Raw genomic sequence first — 20,714 nt, forward strand, 5'->3', positions numbered from 1 at the left:
AACTTTGTTAATAGTCATTCCTTAACTGTTTTCTTGGTTAGAATACAACTGTAATCCAAGTGTAGTGTGACAACATTTATTAACCTTGTTAATAGTCATTCCATAACTGTTTTCTTGGTTAGAATACAACTGTAATCCAAGTGTAGTGTGACAACATTTGTTAACCTTGTTAATAGTCATTCCTTAACTGTTTTCTTGGTTAGAATACAACTGTAATCCAAGTGTAATGTGACAACATTTATTAACCTTGTTAATAGTTATTCCTTAACTGCTTTCTGGCTTAGAATACAACCGTAATCCAAGTGTAGTGTGACAACATTTGTTAACTTTGTTAATAGTCATTCCTTAACTGTTTTCTTGGTTACAATACAACTGTAATCCAAGTGTAATGTGACAACATTTGTTAACCTTGTTAATAGTCATTCCTTAACTGCTTTCTGGTTTAGAATACAACTGTAATCCAAGTGTAGTGTGACAACATTTGTTAACCTTGTTAATAGTTATTCCTTAACTGCTTTCTGGTTTAGAATACAACTGTAATCCAAGTGTAGTGTGACAACATTTGTTAACCTTGTTAATAGTTATTCCTTAACTGTTTTCTTGGTTAGAATACAACTGTAATCCAAGTGTAGTGTGACAACATTTATTAACCTTGTTAATAGTCATTCCTTAACTGCTTTCTGGTTTAGAATACAACTGTAATTCAAGTGTAATGTGACAACATTTGTTAACCTTGTTAATAGTCATTCCTTAACTGTTTTCTTGGTTAGAATACAACTGTAATCCAAGTGTAGTGTGACAACATTTATTAACCTTGTTAATAGTCATTCCTTAACTGCTTTCTGGTTTAGAATACAACTGTAATCCAAGTGTAGTGTGACAACATTTGTTAACCTTGTTAATAGTCATTCCTTAACTGCTTTCTTGGTTAGAATACAACTGTAATCCAAGTGTAATGTGACAACATTTATTAACCTTGTTAATAGTTATTCCTTAACTGCTTTCTGGTTTAGAATACAACTGTAATCCAAGTATAGTGTGACAACATTTATTAACCTTGTTAATATTCATTCCTTAACTATTTTCTTGGTTACAATACAACTGTAATCCAAGTGTAATGTGACAACATTTGTTAACCTTGTTAATATTCATTCCTTAACTGCTTTCTGGTTTAGAATACAACTGTAATCCAAGTGTAGTGTGACAACATTTGTTAATTTTGTTAATAGTCATTCCTTAACTGCTTTCTGGTTTAGAATGCAACTGTAACCCAGCAGGAGTGTTAGCAACATTTGGTGGTTGTGGAAGTCTGACTAGTGGAGAGTTATGTGAATGTAAAGAACGTGTCACAGGTAGGATCTGTGACACGTGTCGACCTCTGTTTTGGAACTTGCAAGCAGGGAATCCAGTGGGTTGTGAAGGTGTGTTTCCTGCAGCCTTTGAATAAGTGTGTTTACTTCACTTCTGTAATTTCTCTATTTAAAAGTTATTTATCAACACTGAGACAGCTATTCTTGGTTGAACATTAAAACAATCCCTATTGATTTATATATATTTAATTATAAAGTCATTGTAGTTTTTAAAACATCCAAGTTAAAAGATGGTATTAATCTTAACAAAATTAATTAATTAATCCTTCAGTGAACTTAAGACATTTAGTTAACAAGTTTGTATTAGTAAGTTCTTTTAAGAGTTAATTGTTCTGTGTGTAGATGTGTATTCAGTATGTCATGAACAACTTGATAAAATTATCACATTTAGTCAATATGGTATTCCTTGCCCATAGCTTCATTTAATAGAAAGGATTCAGGGAAGGACTACTTAGATGATACCCAGGATGAAAATCTTATCATGTGAAGATAGGTTATTATTTCTGAACTTGTTTTCTCTTCCATAAAGAAAAGTTAGAGGGAATTTGATTGAGGCATTTAAGCTTGTTTGTTGTAGTTAAGCACAAAGTTACAGAATGGGCTATTTGTGTCCTGCCAACCATTGGTATCGAAACCCAATTTCTAGCGTGAAAAGTCACAAATATATTACTGTATCACTGGGAGGTGAGGTGTTTAAGATTGTAAATGGAATTGATTGTTCTGGTGTGTCATCTCTTTTCATACTTAATGGTGAGAATGTTAGGATTGGGGGACACAAATATAAATTTTGGCAGGATAGGAACATCTTCAGCTAGGACAGTTTTATTTTTTTTAACAAGGTAGTTGGCTAATAGAATGGTTTTCTTTCAGAGGTGGTGGATGCAGATAATTTAAAGGAGTTTAAAGGAAAGCTTGATAAATATTTCAATAATAAGGGATAACTTTGAGTTGTGTCTTTAATGGTATAGTTTAATTTAATGAATGGGGCAGCATAGATAGACCAAAAGGTCTCTTGGTGTTCTTTAATTTTATGTTATGTTATATTTTACTCATGAATTACTTACATTTAGTATTAACTGACTGCTAGCATGTAACATCAAAAGTTAAAAAATAAATGTTTTTTGGTATCTTTCATAATGGATAGAAAGATAGTGGTGGAGTTATTATTGCTAGCAATGGTTTTGGTTTTGATCAAAATATTACACTCATTTGTAATAATTTGTCATTTGGTTTCAGAGTGTGACTGCTATGGACCTGGTACTATTGGAGGCATCAACTTATGTGATGGAGTTAGTGGGCAGTGTATGTGTAAACCCAACGTTATTTCTCGTCAGTGTCAGGAATGTAAGGATGGAAGTTACCGTTTGGAGGAAGATAACCTTTTTGGATGTCAAGGTAATCAAAGCTCGGTATAGGTTTGGAGGAACATAGCTGTCACAACATGTGATTTGATATCATATCAATGTTGAGATTGTTATATGGTATAAAATTAAAATTATGTGAAATTATGCACCATAAAATTATTGATTATGCAGAAAAATAAGTATTAACCATTTATTATGTATTACTTATAATGTAACAGGAGTATTAACCATTGATTATGTGTTACTTATAATGTAACAGGATTTTTAGTGGGTTTTATTGAATCTTTTGTAACTAATAGATTTATGGTAAGAAATAGTTAGGAGTTTTCTAAAGGTATTTCTAAACTGTTTTTGATGGATCTGCCTCTATTACTAGTTTATACATTGAGTCTGTATATATACAAATTTAGTGCTAAAGGAACTAAAAAGCGAAGTAATGATTTCAGTTTTCATAATTATGATGTTATAAGAGGCATAAAAAACCTTTTTTATTGAATTAATATAATTTTTTATCAACATATCTAATTTATTTTTTCAATGACTGTCATTGGGAACAGTTTGGTGGAGTGTCTGTGGGTTCAAGGGTCATACCAAGTTTAGCTAATTGATTTTAAACTTATTAACAAATAATGTGATTAGAAACTTGTCTTGACCAGTTTAAACCTTCATAATACAGGAGATATGTTGATGACATATTTTAATAATCTACTATTCATGAATAAATTATTTGAATAGTCAACATAACAATATTCAGTTGACAAGATAAGAACCAACTGTAAACACTTAACCCTGTTTTAGACACCAAGATAGTTAACTTAGGAAAATGTTTTGAGACTGAATGTAACCATTAACCAACAGATAGTCATATACTGGACAATATTTTCATTCTATTGGATTCTAGAGTTTTGAATTGAAAAAGAACATCATTTATAATTTCATTCATTGGGCTTAAAGTAGGTTCCTTTTCTGGATTTCACAAAGAATGAAAAACATAAAGGTTTTTTTTACAGTTGATTGATAGTATTACTGAGAAATATTTAAAAACACAAAGAAGTGAAAAACATAAAGGTTTTTTTACAGTTGATTGATAGTATTACTAAGAAATATTTAAAAGACTGTGAAGTTAGACTTATGACTAAAAACGTCAGCATTTTAGAAAGTGCTGTCATTGAAAAGATCCCCTGCACAAAAAAAAATGGATGGTAATCCTGAGTTGAATATAAATCATATGGTTTCCTCATTACAATCCTTATTAATGGAGATCCTGAGTTGAATATAAATCATATGGTTTCCTCATTACAATCCTTATTAATGGAGATCCTGAGTTGAACATAAATCATATGGTTTCCTCATTACAATCCTTATTAATGGTGATCCTGAGTTGAACATAAATCATATGGTTTCCTCATTACAATCCTTATTAATGGTGATCCTGAGTTGAACATAAACCATATGGTTTCCTCATTACAATCCTTATTAATGGTGATCCTGAGTTGAACATAAATCATATGGTTTCCTCATTACAATCCTTATTAATGGTGATCCTGAGTTGAACATAAACCATATGGTTTCCTCATTACAATCCTTATTAATGGTGATCCTGAGTTGAACATAAACCATATGGTTTCCTCATTACAATCCTTATTAATGGTGATCCTGAGTTGAACATAAACCATATGGTTTCCTCATTACAATCCTTATTAATGGTGATCCTGAGTTGAACATAAACCATATGGTTTCCTCATTACAATCCTTATTAATGGTGATCCTGAGTTGAACATAAATCATATGGTTTCCTCATTACAATCCTTATTAATGGTGATCCTGAGTTGAACATAAACCATATGGTTTCCTCATTACAATCCTTATTAATGGTGATCCTGAGTTGAACATAAACCATATGGTTTCCTCATTACAATCCTTATTAATGGTGATCCTGAGTTGAACATAAATCATATGGTTTCCTCATTACAATCCTTATTAATGGTGATCCTGAGTTGAACATAAACCATATGGTTTCCTCATTACAATCCTTATTAATGGTGATCCTGAGTTGAACATAAACCATATGGTTTCCTCATTACAATCCTTATTAATGGTGATCCTGAGTTGAACATAAACCATATGGTTTCCTCATTACAATCCTTATTAATTCTTCTCTTGAGAAGAAGTTGTTATTTTAAGCAATGTTTATAAGTTTTTTGCTACTTATGAGACAAATTCTGTCAAGTTACATACTTGATAGGTTTGTTACTACTTCTGTGCTGTAAATCCTTTCTTCTTAAATAGTGTTGTGATGTTGTTTTATCTTAGAATAACAGTAATATTATATTATAGACCCTCCAATATTCATATATTGTTTTTTTTTTACAGATTGCCAGTGTGACATTGGAGGTTCAGAAAATAATGTGTGTGATAAAAAAACTGGAAAGTGTGCTTGTCGTCCTCGGATCAGTGGTCGACGTTGTGACAAACCACTACAAACCCATTATTTCCCTAGTCTTCATCAGTTGCAGTATGAACTTGAAGATGGACGAACCCCATCAGACACTCCAGTTAGGTTTGGTTATGACCAGTCACAATTTGGAGATTACTCCTGGAGGGATATGCTATCTTTCAGACATTCAGAAGGAAATTCTGTTACGTATATATGTTGAAAAGTCTAATCTGTATCATGTTTTATTTCGTTACCATAATTTCGGTGGAGAGAACATATATGGGTTTGTGAAGTTTACACCAGAAGCTTCTGGAGGTAAGATTATATTTTAACAATTCGTCTGGATCCTTGTAACATTTGTTGGTGTATAAACTGATCTATGTGTATTAATGTAGTAAATATATATCACTATATAAACAAAAGTGGATTATCGTTTAGTGTACAAAATATCCAATATTATAATCATCATAATACACTACAATGGTGTTTTGGAAGTATGGAATATAACGTGTGTCAATTTTTATGTATGGGCTGAATTTTTAGGATAAATTTCAATAGTAAACAAACATAACAAAGTCCATTTGTTTTAAAATAATATATTAAAACAAGCCAAATGAATACATAAAAGTTAGTTAGGGCAGTTGTATCCAGTGCTTTAAGTAATTGTCTATTTTTCATCATAGTCTATATAGGCTTGCTTGTTCAGTTATTGTAAACCAGTTCTTATCAACCTTTTCCAATATCGTTCATCCAACAAGTTTTTCACAACAGTTCACTAATGTAAGTTCAGAACATGTAATAAAATGTAAAATTCTTTATTTTGACATAAATATACGTCATACTACAACTAGAATAAATAATAATAGCTAATGACTTCCTTGTTCTTAAACATCATGAACCTAACGATGACCGAAGAAGGTCGAAACGTTGTTCGCTCTTCTACGTAAAATATTTTCTCAACCCAAACGAGCCGTTTTTGCATATATATTTCTCTACAAGTGGGTTTTCTCGACATCACTGATTACAGATCAGAGTGTCAGAAACTTGCGTTTTGGATGGTAGTAACGTAAGTATATATATAGGTTGTATTTTGTCAGATATTAAGGTTATGTTCACCAATTGTCAATTAAAGGCTTTTACTTATACTTCTTTATGATATAAATATATACTGTGTTGTTGTTGTTGGGCTTAGGAGTTCTGTACAGTAGGTGTCTGTAACTTGTTGGTGATAAATTCAGTGATAAATGAACAACACGTACTCTTCTTGTTTTCAAAATAATATACATATATTTTAAAATGTTTAATATATGTACAACAAATTTTTTACATAAGGGTATCATGAATAATATATAGTTGTACTCTTGTCAAAAGCCCACTTATGCCTGTCAGTTGCTTTAGAATTTCATTTGACAAGCCATGACCAGCCCAAATGATCTTCTCTATTTCTGTCTTACGAGTATTCCATGTATGATTCACTTTAAATTGTGGTACAAGTTCCTGTACTACTCTTCCAGTAATCATCTGTTCCTTGCACTTTAGATATCATCTGATCCTTTTGTCAAAGTGCACTCAATGTGGTTCAGTTATTTTAGAACTCATTTTGGTGGGATAAACTATACTTCATGTTTCTTTCAAAACCGTTAGTTTCCTATAACATTAAATATTAGGCCTATCACTTCTACAGCAGTTAACTCCACACTGAACTTTTCCCTATTTATGATACTTTCTTCTGTTATTGTTTTTGTTTGTCTGCTGTTTTCTGTTCATCTCATATTATTTACATGCTTATTACTAAATTGTTTGCTCACTGTATTCTTGAAATCAACAAGTTACAAAAAGCTACAACTTCCAAAAATTGTGTGCTTTTAACTCTCTTATCATAAAAAAATTAACAATCATAGAATATTTATTCACAAAATAAACTAATTAATAGTATCTACACTAAACAGTATTTTATATCATGATATAAAGTCTACCCAGAACTTCTGTAACTTCTTTTTAGAATGGTAATTTTAATACATTGCAGAAACTGGTAGCAACATAGGTTTATTCCATAATAGGATGGTAATTCCTTACTTTATGACATAGGCTTGTAACAATATGTATAGTGTACTGTATTCAAAAGACTGCTGGTCATTTTCGTGTTAACCTATTTGTTAACTAGAAAATGACCTAAGAATGTTGAAATGTTGTTCTGTACTTTATTGTAATTAAAGTTTTAACACCAATACCAGCCATCTTTCTGTACTTTATTGTAATTAAAGTTTTAACACCAATACCAGCCATCTTTCTGTACTTTATTGTAATTAAAGTTTTAACACCAATACCAGCCATCTTTCTGTACTTTATTGTAATTAAAGTTTTAACACCAATACCAGCCATCTTTCTGTACTTTATTGTAATTAAAGTTTTAACACCAATACCAGCCATCTTTCTGTACTTTATTGTAATTAAAGTTTTAACACCAATACCAGCCATCTTTCTGTACTTTATTGTAATTAAAGTTTTAACACCAATACCAGCCATCTTTCTGTACTTTATTGTAATTAAAGTTTTAACACCAATACCAGCCATCTTTCTGTACTTTATTGTAATTAAAGTTTTAACACCAATACCAGCCATCTTTCTGTACTTTATTGTAATTAAAGTTTTAACACCAATACCAGCCATCTTTCTGTACTTTATTGTAATTAAAGTTTTAACACCAATACCAGCCATCTTTCTGTACTTTATTGTAATTAAAGTTTTAACACCAATACCAGCCATCTTTCTGTACTTTATTGTAATTAAAGTTTTAACACCAATACCAGCCATCTTTCTGTACTTTATTGTAATTAAAGTTTTAACACCAATACCAGCCATCTTTCTGTACTTTATTGTAATTAAAGTTTTAACACCAATACCAGCCATTTTTCTGTACTTTATTGTAATTAAAGTTTTAACACCAATACCAGCCATCTTTCTGTACTTTATTGTAATTAAAGTTTTAACACCAATACCAGCCATCTTTCTGTACTATATTGTAATTAAAGTTTTAACACCAATACCAGCCATCTTTCTGTACTTTATTGTAATTAAAGTTTTAACACCAATACCAGCCATCTTTCTGTACTTTATTGTAATTAAAGTTTTAACACCAATACCAGCCATCTTTTGAATACATTTTTACTTCAAGTGGGCTTTTCATTATCATGTGTAGCATACTTTCATAATATAAAGCAGTGGATGGTAATAAAAGATTTCTAAATATTTTTGCATGACAGAGACAGAACAGAGTAGTGATGTTGTCTTCAAGTCCACTGATGAACCCAGGTTTGTCTTAGTTTCTGGTAAGCAGGGTCTTATTGCTTCACCATTTGTTTTGAATCCAGGCAGATGGACAGTATCCATTAAAGTTGAAAAACCTCTATTTGTGGTAAGTTACTCATCAGTGTACATGTCCACTAAGATAGAAAAAAAAAACCCTCTCTCTCTATGATAAGTTAGTCTTCATTGGACAGTGTCAACTAATGTAGAAAACTTTTCTATGGCTAGTGTTTTAACAACTCTATTTGAGTTTATTGAATTGCAGAACCTATTGGTTTGTGCCCACTACATATGTTTATTTATTGGGTGTATAGATTTGATTGTACATTTAGTTTGCTACAAATTAGAAATTATTATCATTTTTTGAATTTTATAATACTTTTGAATAGCATATTAATTGCTAAGTTTTTTCTTAGTGTTTTTTTTTTTAAATGTTGTATCATTTGAATGTGTAGCAACATGCTGAAACATTATTTCATATCTTAAATTTTAATGTTTTTGTTATACAACTTACTCTGTAGCACATATAATAGTTTTCACTCTGGTACAGCAGTACATTTATGTTTATTATCCACACTTAACAGTTCTGCCAGAGTGAAAACTATGATAAAACATTATACTTGAATTTATCAACCACGCTCAGCAGTTCTGCATGTGTGAAAACTATGATAAAACAGTACAACTGTATTTATTAACCACAGGTGATAATTCTACCAGATGAAAGTTCATATGTATTTGTTCAAATTTCTTCTTCTACTTAAACTTATTCTGACTTTGTGTCTCCACCAAATTAAGAACATTTCTTTCATTGCTAGGATTATTTAGTACTACTACCTCAAGCATACTTTGAAGCAACACTGCTTCAAGAAGAAGTGAACATGCCATGCAAGATTGGCTCTACTTCAGGGCTTTGTCGTCATTTCCGATATCCCGGACTGACTCAAAAAAGCAACATTGTGAAGGGAGAGGCTGCTTATGTTGCAGTGGGAGACCAGAGAACTAAAGCTAAAATGTTTACTGAAGAGACTGTTCTTACTGTTAGTTTTATGATTTTTCCTCTATACATTACTGTTCAGTATCTGGTATATTTTCTCAGGAACAGTTTTACCTGATTGTATCACTTTAGAATATAACTATTCATTTATATCATCAAACAAACTCATTGCATAGCTTGCTTAATGAAACATATTTTAATAAACAATTACATTGGGTAACATAGGACATGTTTATGTGTAATCTATGTATCATGAGATAACTTCAGTTGTAAATTTGTAGTATGAAATAAGCTTAATTAATTATTATCAGCATATCATAGCATAATTTAAGTATAAACTACTTTATGATAGTATACATGTATTTTTGTGTATAAATGGGATTTTCATGAAAAATACTTGTAATAAGCTTTGTATGAAAGTATACATTTGTGTATTAACTAGATATATTTGCATTTAAATGTTTTTAGAAGATGCTGAAGTTTACTTCATATAGTCATTATCCACTTGTTAATGTAAACAGGAACTTGGAACTGGTCCCATGGCATGGCTAAATAAAGATCAACTTTCTCTGAAGCTTGACTTGCAAATCAACAAACCTGGCAGACATGCTTTAGTAATCTTGTATCACACACCTGAAGGTGGAGAAACAACAAACTTGATGGTTGATGTGGCAACGGAAAATCAGATGGATAAAGGACGAGCTATTCTCTACGATTGTTCATATTCATTTGTTTGTAGGCAACCAGTTATTGACCGTATGGGAAAACTTGCAGTGTTTGACTTTGACTCAAACTATGCCAGTGTTACATTAGAGAAGGATAGGAATGATGGTTCAAACATTGCAATTGATGGTATTGTGGCAATACCACTGGAAGATTGGGAAGTGGACTATACCATTCCACAGTCACAGTGTGTGAGACAGGACGGGGAAGTGTATGGAATCTCATTTTCCACTGTCTGTAGAAGCAACAAAGGTATTGTATCCATAGGAGTTTTTGTTTTGTTCAAGTTATCAGTTTATACATTTTAACTTAATCATACCAAAGTTTATAAAAGACAAGGTTCACAGTATGTTACAAAGTAGCTAGTCAGTAGAAGTTATCACTAAGAGTGGTTTTAAGTATTTTGGTGCTGTTAGTAAAAGTTGTCAATACCACCTTTGTCATTAATATATATATATGTATATATAAAACATTACGTGAAGACATTTTGCAACTTGTAGTAAACATTTACTTTAATAAGGCTATCTTTGTCATACTTTCAACTGTTTAAATTTAGAATAACATTATTTTTTCTAGTCTTTATATGAACTGCAAAGGCACACAATATTCTTTTAAGGTTTGGTTTTTTGAATTTTGTATCTGCATTTATGATTAATATAAAAACTTTTAATGATTTTAACTACCTGATAAAGCTGGGCCTAGTTTCCACAAACACGAAGAATACAAGTGCAATTAACATTCCTCATAAATTATTAATTATATTTCATTTATTGTACTTAGCTTATAACACAGTGAATTACTCAATATAAGGAGTACAATATTTTGTATTTAAGAATCCTTAGTGTATACTGGAGTACTTAGAGATTTGGCAATAAAGTTAGATGGAAAATACCTTTATTTTCTAGTATTAATGAAGAAATAAAACATTTTATTTGAGACAATGTTTTGCTGCTCAAGAAAAACGCTGGCTGAAATAAAAAAAAATCTAACTTTATCGCTGTAAGGAATATATGACTTCAGTTGTAAAGTCTCAGGAAAAAACAGAATACCAGTTCTAACACCCAAACTCAAAATGTGTAAATTTGTAGGTAGGATACTTTGTTGTTTCTACAACTTTGATATGAAAGTTTCAGTTCCAGTATGAAAGGATTAAAAGGTTTATATATTTTTTCTTCATTACTGAATAAAACCAACAAGGTTATGTTTTGGAAAGAAGCTTTATTTTGGGCATTAGAGATTTTTAGTTACTCAAACAGTGACTTGCAGAATGTTCCATAACATTGAAGGAAATCAGTTGAACTTTAGCTGTTATTAAACACTCACTGTTAAAGGGTAAGAAATAATTTTAAGAACTTTAGCACAAAATAAAGATTTCATAGTATGATCAGAATGTCTGAAATAACAAAATAAGACTGCTTTAATATTCGTTATAATAAAATAATTCTTACTCATTAGAGGGCAAGCAGAAAGGTTATATTTTCAACACTTTAATTTAGATTTCAGCTAGAGGGTTCATGGCATTATGATTCTAAATCTTACAAAATTGACCTGTAATAGAATGTTCAAAGGTGGATACAATAACATAGGTCTACAATGGTTTTGTTGCCTTGAAATGTTTATATGTTGTACAGTACTTTATGTATGCAAAATCTGAAAATAATACCCATTTTCTTCATCATATTCAGATTTTTTACAAGATGTCATATGTAGTTTTACATAAGTGAATCATTTTAATGGAAACTGGTCATATTTTGTTATGTTTAAAATGTTGTCAACCACTGGTTATAAACTTCTCTAGACTGATTGTGATGTGAGAGTCTTATTAACCATTCTAGAACCCAGAAGAAGCACACCACGAGTACGTAACAGTTAACAGGCTGTATGATGTGTCATTTCTGGAGTTAACAGGCTGTATGATGTGTCATTTCTGAGTAATACTGAGTGCACTTTCACACTATTATTTCATTTAATATTATTTATGTGTTGCTATAGCAATGGGGTTGTGTAAATGACCCAAACATACTCTGTTATATTTATGTTAAATTTGTTGTAAAGAAACAAAGGCAGAGCATTATGTAATTCATCAAAAAAAGTGTATTATGCATATTTTGGATTAAAACATGGGGACCGAGGCTGTGCACAAAATCTGCACTGTTTTTGTTGAAGAGGTGAGACATTAGACTAAAGATAAGAAAAAAGTCTTAAAAAAGGAACATCAGCATGATGGCTGATTACTGCTTGTCAATGAAACAAGTTGTTTTAGATGCAATACATAAGAAAAAGGCCACCACATGTAGTTTTGAAACTAAAATATCTAGATTTGACAAAAAATATCAGGGTGAATGAGGATGCATAATCATATGTTATCAGTGTTCTTTCATTTTCTTTGGTTTGTTTGTATTTTTCTTGACAAACATGATAAAAAATGTTCATTTTGGTAAACAAAATAATAATTTGAACTAAGTTAGTTTTTTTTTCACAATTTGTGAAAAATCATTACATAATAGAATAAAATTAATATTATTTTTGAAATCTGCATAACAGACTTATGTAAAATCTGCTATTAAAACGGAAATAGCTTTTATGAAGTTGAAGTTTAAATTTGCAGTTGGGTGTAATCTAATAACTTTAATAAATATCTTGAAGTGAGGCATCAGATATAATTACTATTAGGTTAGTCAGTTAGTACATGTTAGTCACTGTTTGGTTTTTAGCCGGTAGTGCCATTTAATTGAGTGAAGTATTTTGATCAGTTATTTGGTCAGTTAGCCATTAAATTATACAGTTAAATTTATATTTATAGTAGTTGTAATAGTATTATTAGCATGGTATTTCGATTTGAATGCTGTTAGGTTGTACAAAGTATTAATTTTGGCACAATTTATTGTGATAATTTTATTTCTTAAACACAAAAATAAGTCTTGAAAAAGTCCCTAATGTTATTATGAGCAATTTGCCAAAATTTATTATCTCCTTTTTGAGTACTCGGATAGTTAAGTAATTTCAGAATCATAGATGACAAATTGTTATTATGAAGAATTTTGGTCCAGTACCAAATTTTCTCTCTTTTCTTTATTATGTTTAAACTATTTACATTTACTTGTATTGTAGAAATATTGTGTCCACAAAAATATGCTAACATTGATAACTTATTTCCTGATTTTCTATAGAATTTCCATGATTGTATTTTCCTTTTTTTAAAATATCTTTTCAATGACTGGCTTGAAGTCACCACCAACTGAAAAAAATGAGCAGACTTATCATTATTATAGTTACAGTGCTTTTAACATCAGTGGACTTACTGTTATTATAGTTACAGTGCTTTTTACATCAGTAGACTTACTGTTATTATAGTTACAGTGCTTCTTACATCAGTGAACTTACTGTTATTATAGTTACAGTGCTCCTTACATCAGCAGACTTACCATTATTATAGTTATAGTGCTCCTTACATCAGTGAACTTACTGTTATTATAGTTACAGTGCTCCTTACATCAGTGAACTTACTGTTATTATAGTTACAGTGCTCCTTACATCAGTGAACTTACTGTTATTATAGTTACAGTGCTCCTTACATCAGTGAACTTACTGTTATTATAGTTACAGTGCTCCTTACATCAGTGAACTTACTGTTATTATAGTTACAGTGCTTCTTACATCAGCAGACTTATCATTATTATAGTTACAGTGCTTTTTACATCAGTGGACTTACTGTTATTATAGTTACAGTGCTTTTTACATCAGTGAACTTACTGTTATTATAGTTACAGTGCTTTTTACATCAGTGAACTTACTGTTATTATAGTTACAGTGCTTTTTACATCAGTGAACTTACTGTTATTATAGTTACAGTGCTTTTTACATCAGTGAACTTACTGTTATTATAGTTACAGTGCTTTTTACATCAGTGAACTTACTGTTATTATAGTTACAGTGCTCCTTACATCAGCAGACTTACCATTATTATGGTTATAGTGCTCCTTACATCAGTGAACTTACTGTTATTATAGTTACAGTGCTCCTTACATCAGTGAACTTACTGTTATTATAGTTACAGTGCTTCTTACATCAGCAGACTTATCATTATTATAGTTACAGTGCTTTTTACATCAGTGGACTTACTGTTATTATAGTTACAGTGCTTTTACATCAGTGAACTTACTGTTATTATAGTTACAGTGCTTTTTACATCAGTGAACTTACTGTTATTATAGTTACAGTGCTTTTTACATCAGTGAACTTACTGTTATTAGTTACAGTGCTCCTTACATCAGCAGACTTACCATTATTATAGTTATAGTGCTCCTTACATCAGTGAACTTACTGTTATTATAGTTACAGTGCTCCTTACATCAGCAGACTTGCCATTATTATAGTTATAGTGCTCCTTACATCAATTGACTTATTGTTATTATAGTTATAGTGCTCCTTACATCAGTGAACTTACTGTTATTATAGTTACAGTGCTCCTTACATCAGCAGACTTGCCATTATTATAGTTATAGTGCTCCTTACATCAATTGACTTATCATTATTATAGTTATAGTGCTCCTTACATCAGTGAACTTACTGTTATTATAGTTACAGTGCTCCTTACATCAGCAGACTTACCATTATTATAGTTATAGTGCTCCTTACTTCAGTGAACTTAGTGTTATTATAGTTACAGTGCTCCTTACATCAGCAGACTTACCATTATTATAGTTATAGTGCTCCTTACATCAGTGAACTTACTGTTATTATAGTTACAGTGCTCCTTACATCAGCAGACTTACCATTATTATAGTTATAGTGCTCCTTACATCAATTGACTTATTGTTATTATAGTTATAGTGCTCCTTACTTCAGTGAACTTAGTGTTATTATAGTTACAGTGCTTCTTACATCAGCAGACTTACCATTATTATAGTTATAGTGCTCCTTACATCAGTGAACTTACTGTTATTATAGTTACAGTGCTCCTTACATCAGCAGACTTACCATTATTATAGTTATAGTGCTCCTTACATCAATTGACTTATTGTTATTATAGTTATAGTGCTCCTTACATCAATTGACTTATTGTTATTATAGTTATAGTGCTCCTTACATCAGTGAACTTACTGTTATTATAGTTACAGTGCTCCTTACATCAGCAGACTTGCCATTATTATAGTTATAGTGCTCCTTACATCAATTGACTTATTGTTATTATAGTTATAGTGCTCCTTACATCAGTGAACTTACTGTTATTATAGTTACAGTGCTCCTTACATCAGCAGACTTACCATTATTATAGTTATAGTGCTCCTTACATCAATTGACTTATTGTTATTATAGTTATAGTGCTCCTTACATCAGTGAACTTACTGTTATTATAGTTACAGTGCTCCTTACATCAGCAGACTTGCCATTATTATAGTTATAGTGCTCCTTACATCAATTGACTTATTGTTATTATAGGTATTGTGCTCCTTACATCAGTGAACTTACTGTTATTATAGTTACAGTGCTCCTTACATCAGCAGACTTACCATTATTATAGTTATAGTGCTCCTTACTTCAGTGAACTTAGTGTTATTATAGTTATAGTGCTCCTTACTTCAGTGAACTTAGTGTTATTATAGTTACAGTGCTCCTTACCTCAATAGACCTACTTCATTACAGTTACAGTGCTCCTTATATCAGCTGATCTTCTGTTATTAGAGTTATAGTGATTCTTACATCAGCGGACTTACTGTTATTATAGTGACAGTGCTCCTTACTTCAGTGAACGTAGTGTTATTATAGTTATAGTGCTCCTTACATCAGTGAACTTACTGTTATTATAGTTACAGTGCTCCTTACATCAGCGGACTTGCCATTATTATAGTTATAGTGCTCCTTACATCAATTGACTTATCATTATTATAGTTATAGTGCTCCTTACTTCAGTGAACTTAGTGTTATTATAGTTACAGTGCTCCTTATATCAGCTGATCTTCTGTTATTAGAGTTACAGTGTTCCTTGCTTCAGTGGACTTACTGTTGTTATAGTTACAGTGCTTTTTACATCAGCTGACTTGGCATTAACCAAATCCTTCTGTCATTTATCTCTAACCTGTTTTTTTATGTAATAATTTTTATGCGTGTATAAATAGATATGTATTTGTTATAACTTAGAAAACAAGTCATAACAAAAATGAACTAAACAAAAAAATGATGCACTAATTGAAAAGATCCCAAAGTAGGAACTATAATGTAGGATTATAAAATTGAGCCTAAGTTTTGGAAGTGACTGCAGAAGTAGGACCCACATTGTGGTTGGGATATGCCATCTATCAGTCTTAACCTCATTCATTTTTCTTCTTTACTTTGCAGAGCAATCACCTTCCCACAACTCTCTGCAAGCAGTGAAGTGTGATATAGAAGTGGGATGTTGTGGGCTTGAGCACCCACATCTTGCTCTCATAATTTATATTTCTATATCTATTGCTACTCTTTTATTTGTGATGTAAGACTGATAGATGGTGTATCCCCACCACAATGTGGGCCCTACTTTTTACTCATCTCCAAAACTTAGGGTACATTTTATATTTCCACATTATAGTTTGTATGCTGGAATCTTTTCAATCAGTGCAGAATTTTTGTTTAACTTATTTTTGTTTTAACTTGTTTTTTAAATTTTGACAAACTAACATAATTAGTCAGAGGTTTGAATTTGCTGTTTTTTCTTGTGATTTTGTTTACCTAATTTCATCAAAATTTATTAATTTTCACTAAATATGTGTGTGTGTGTATATATATATATATATATATATATATATATATCATGAACAATGTTCTTAAACACTGATCAGACAACAAAAGCACATCTACAGACTAAAACTCTTGCGTTTTCTTGATCTACTGAACAAACCAAGGTTAAATGCTTTTAAACAATGCAAAAGGAAATATATATATATAAAATCAAATCCTCTTTAAGTGCCCGTAACTTGAAGCATTGTATTTTGAGCAATAAGTTTTTAAGTGTTTTATTGAATAAATGTAGATGAATAAATTTTACTTACATTTAACAAGCAACCAATGCTGTATGTTTTGGCTGGAGTTACATGTGTGACTAGGCAGATGTGTATAATCTCTCTCTTTTCTTATAGGTTGAGTTTGAAAGTGGACAGAATGAAAACAGAGTAGCTACAGAACTCCCATCAACACTGGAAGATCAACAAGTGAAACTTATCTATCTTGATCATGATGACCCAATGGTAGATATCCATGGTTCAGTTCCTGCAGCTGGTTCGTACGTAATAGTGGTACATTACTACCAGGTAATACGATGTTATCTCACTACCTTATAATATAATGATATAGTACAATCATATAATGCAGGTTATATTTGTATATTATTGTGGTTTATTACCACAAGCTAACATGTACTTTTTACATCCTGTGATTGTAAATACCAGTAGGAAACATGTTTTGTCAGTAAATTTCTAGTAAGTAATACATTATCTTTGCTTGCTTTAGTGTACCTTTATACTAGATACTTCTTATTATCTGTTTGTGAATAAGTGAGATTTACCTCTTGATAACAAGAGAAACTGTTTTAAAACCAAAATACTGTTTCCTTGTCTGAAGCTAAAGATGTCTGTTACATTCTAATCTGTGCTATATTATATAGTGTTAAAACAAATTATTTTATCTGTTATGTTAATAGTTCATTACAAGATGTTAAACCTCACTTAAAAAACTTGTGCTATTATTTAAGTGTAATGTACTACTGAAAGCATAATTATATTCATAAGAGCTCTTCCTGGATATAATTATGGTGCATTGAGCTTTTGTTGATATGGTCTTCATTGAATGATTTATAAAATTGAAATTTTGATCTATATTATCTAGCCTGACCACCCTAGCTATGACCTGAATGTATTGATACAGAATGGACAATTCTATGAAGCTGTACTACCTGTTATGCACTGTCCTAGTGTTTCTGGCTGTCGCAGCGTTGTGGAGGAAGTAAACACTAACTCTACCATCTTTTCAATTCTGGAGAACTTTGTACTCACCTTGAAAGAACCAGACCATAAAGGCATTTGGGTGGTAAGTGTAAAACTTGTTTTCTACTTACAGTATTTTTTGAAAGTTTTATTTGTAAAGATTTTTTTTATTTAATTATGTTAGTGTTCTTATATTGTTTCCTGACTTTAAGTAGAAGCAACTGGAATGTTTAAATGGGGTAATTATTATAGCATAGGTAATATGAAGAATTTCAGTAGTTTGTTTTCTAATTCTGATATGGTTCTTCCCTCTTCTTACATGATTAACTATTCTTGTTCATTGCTGTCCCCTATGTGTGAACTTTTTCGTCATGCATGCCACAAGCTTTCTGCTTCTCCATTGGAATCCAGTGATTTCAACATGTCTTATATGTAAATTATTATGTGTCACCTCCCTCTTAATAGGATCACAATGCACTCATTTGATATACGTGTCTTCTTCTGTGCACCTCTATCGAACTATCACTTCTCATTTGGCAGGAATTGTATTTTGATGTGCTCTTTTGTTTGTTTATTGTTGTATTCTTGAATTTGTTTTCCTCATAAAGTGGTTATTTTTTTCAACTTAAATTGATTTATCAGTTAATTCAAGTCACTTCTGCACTCGAGTTTGGTTAAACATTTCTGTGCAATGCATTACAAAGTAAGCCTTACCATTTCAGTGTTTACAACAGCAACTAGTGTTTTTCTCAGACATCGGATGTAGGCGATCCAATAATGGATTTATCTGCTTCTATACATTGAGAGATCATATGTCACATGGTCCAAACCTCTATCCCTGGACTTTGCCAAAGCTCCCACTGAAACTGCTGAGTCTTTGCTGTCTGAACTTTGATCATCTTTTTCCCACCTCCAGAGTTTGTCAATTATTCCTGTTCCTGACCTGGTGATTTGTCTAGGCCTAATTTGGTCTTCATGGATTTTATGCCTCAGGCTTGTATTGTTTTTTCACCTCATCCTTCCTTATCATACAAGTGATCTTTCTGACATTTTCATTTTTTCTCCTTTTCTTGATATTTGGGTTCTTACTGATCCATTGACCTTGCAGTTACATGAAGAAATTGGCATGTTTTGCCCCTGAGGACTTTTGATTATGCTGTCTATTCATTTTTAGATCAACAGTTGTTAGATTACTTGTTACCAATTTGGGGGGGGTGGCTCTCAGTTCACATGTCTCTCTTCCACATGTTCAATATCCTTACTTGCTTTTTACCCTTACCAACTTCTTATGGTATTGTTCTTACATACTTCTCCTTCTGAGGCTCTTCAGAGAAATCCTGTGATGTTCTCTGTAGGTAACCTTGTTCGTCACTACTTCATTTCAGACCTCATTTCATCCTCAGCTCTGGTGTTCACTATGTGGCTTCCTTATTGTTAGGACCTTATAAGTTGTGATGCTACATTGGCTCAGGTCCATTTACCCTTGACTTCTCCAAGGGATTTATGTTTAGCTCCATTTTTTGGACATAAAATTTTGATGCTGTCTTGAATCTTATTGGGTCTTGGGTGACATTGGTCCACCAACATTACACCTTTATAAATGTTGTATCCCATTTGTTTCTATCAGAACCTCCTGTTCTTTCAACTACAATTTCTTTTCCCACCTCTGATTTCTTCTTTCTCTGTTTCTTTCCCTCTCACTTGAGATCACCAGCACTTGTCAAAAACAATTTGATTGTTACTCCTGCAGTGAGTAATCAGACCTGCTCCCCATGCTTCAAGGGGTTTTTATCCCTGCCTTTTTCTTTGCCCCCTAGAAAACTAGGGATTGATGGACAGTAAGTAGTTTATCTTGCCTCAACTACTTCATTTCACCATTCCAGTTCACCATAGAATCTCTTCTTGCTCTGAGATTGGCATTTTCTTCTGGGTTGTGGTTGACTTCAGGGTATGTGTTTAGTGTTTACTTACATATACCAATATCACCTCAGTCTTGTTCTTATCTTTGGTTTGTCCATCTTGGGGTGATTTAATAATTTTAAGTCCTTTTCATTGGACTTGCTTCAGCATCTTACATGTTTTGTTGAATTTTCTGTGCTCAGTGACTGCAATTTCATTATTACATGGATGGTTGGCTTGTTCTAGCTCATTCTGAATAGGAATTGGCCAATACTACTTGGAAGTCATATTCTGTGGTGAATTGAGAGGGCTTGTTGGTCAAACTCGAGAATTTCTTCTTTAGACCAACTTCATATATTGCCCATTTTGAGGTATTTTTTGACACAACTATCACTCAAGCATTGCCTTTTGCTTTATGACTCAGTTCAATGGAACTTTTGGTTCACCACGACCAACATCACTGGTTTATTTTGGTCAAGATCCCTTCAGTGGGCGCTTCATGAACAGTGAAACCTTGATCAGAATCCTCTTTCCACTCCAAATCTTTCTTTCTTCCTTGCAATATCTTTTTCATTGGTAACTGAACTGAGCCCATGCATTATCTGGTGTGTTGTTTTCTTCCCTGCATACGTGTCTACATCTTTTCATTGAAACATCCCTTTG

The 20,714-nt window shown here is 31.8% G+C and overlaps 2 protein-coding genes across 2 annotated transcripts in view; both read left to right on the forward strand.

Annotated features, from left to right (window-relative positions):
* LOC143228427 (laminin subunit alpha-like) overlaps positions 1–20,714 on the forward strand; it is a 123,327-nt gene that overhangs the window by 45,525 nt on the left and 57,088 nt on the right. The window contains exons 11-17 of the mRNA XM_076459690.1: positions 1,257–1,421; positions 2,607–2,659; positions 9,293–9,514; positions 9,993–10,246; positions 10,395–10,446; positions 17,310–17,480; positions 18,055–18,255. Coding sequence (XP_076315805.1) covers positions 1,257–1,421; positions 2,607–2,659; positions 9,293–9,514; positions 9,993–10,246; positions 10,395–10,446; positions 17,310–17,480; positions 18,055–18,255 — 1,118 coding nt within the window. The remainder of the gene's footprint in view (positions 1–1,256; positions 1,422–2,606; positions 2,660–9,292; positions 9,515–9,992; positions 10,247–10,394; positions 10,447–17,309; positions 17,481–18,054; positions 18,256–20,714) is intronic.
* LOC143229952 (laminin subunit alpha-like) lies at positions 1,114–5,486 on the forward strand. The gene is made up of 3 exons (XM_076462840.1): positions 1,114–1,421; positions 2,607–2,765; positions 5,108–5,486. The coding sequence occupies exons 2-3, from the start codon at positions 2,675–2,677 to the stop codon at positions 5,389–5,391; spliced, it is 375 nt and encodes a 124-aa protein (XP_076318955.1). The 5' UTR covers positions 1,114–1,421; positions 2,607–2,674; the 3' UTR covers positions 5,392–5,486.

This window comes from Tachypleus tridentatus, chromosome 10, assembly GCF_004210375.1.
Source record: "Tachypleus tridentatus isolate NWPU-2018 chromosome 10, ASM421037v1, whole genome shotgun sequence".
NCBI lineage: Eukaryota > Metazoa > Arthropoda > Merostomata > Xiphosura > Limulidae > Tachypleus > Tachypleus tridentatus.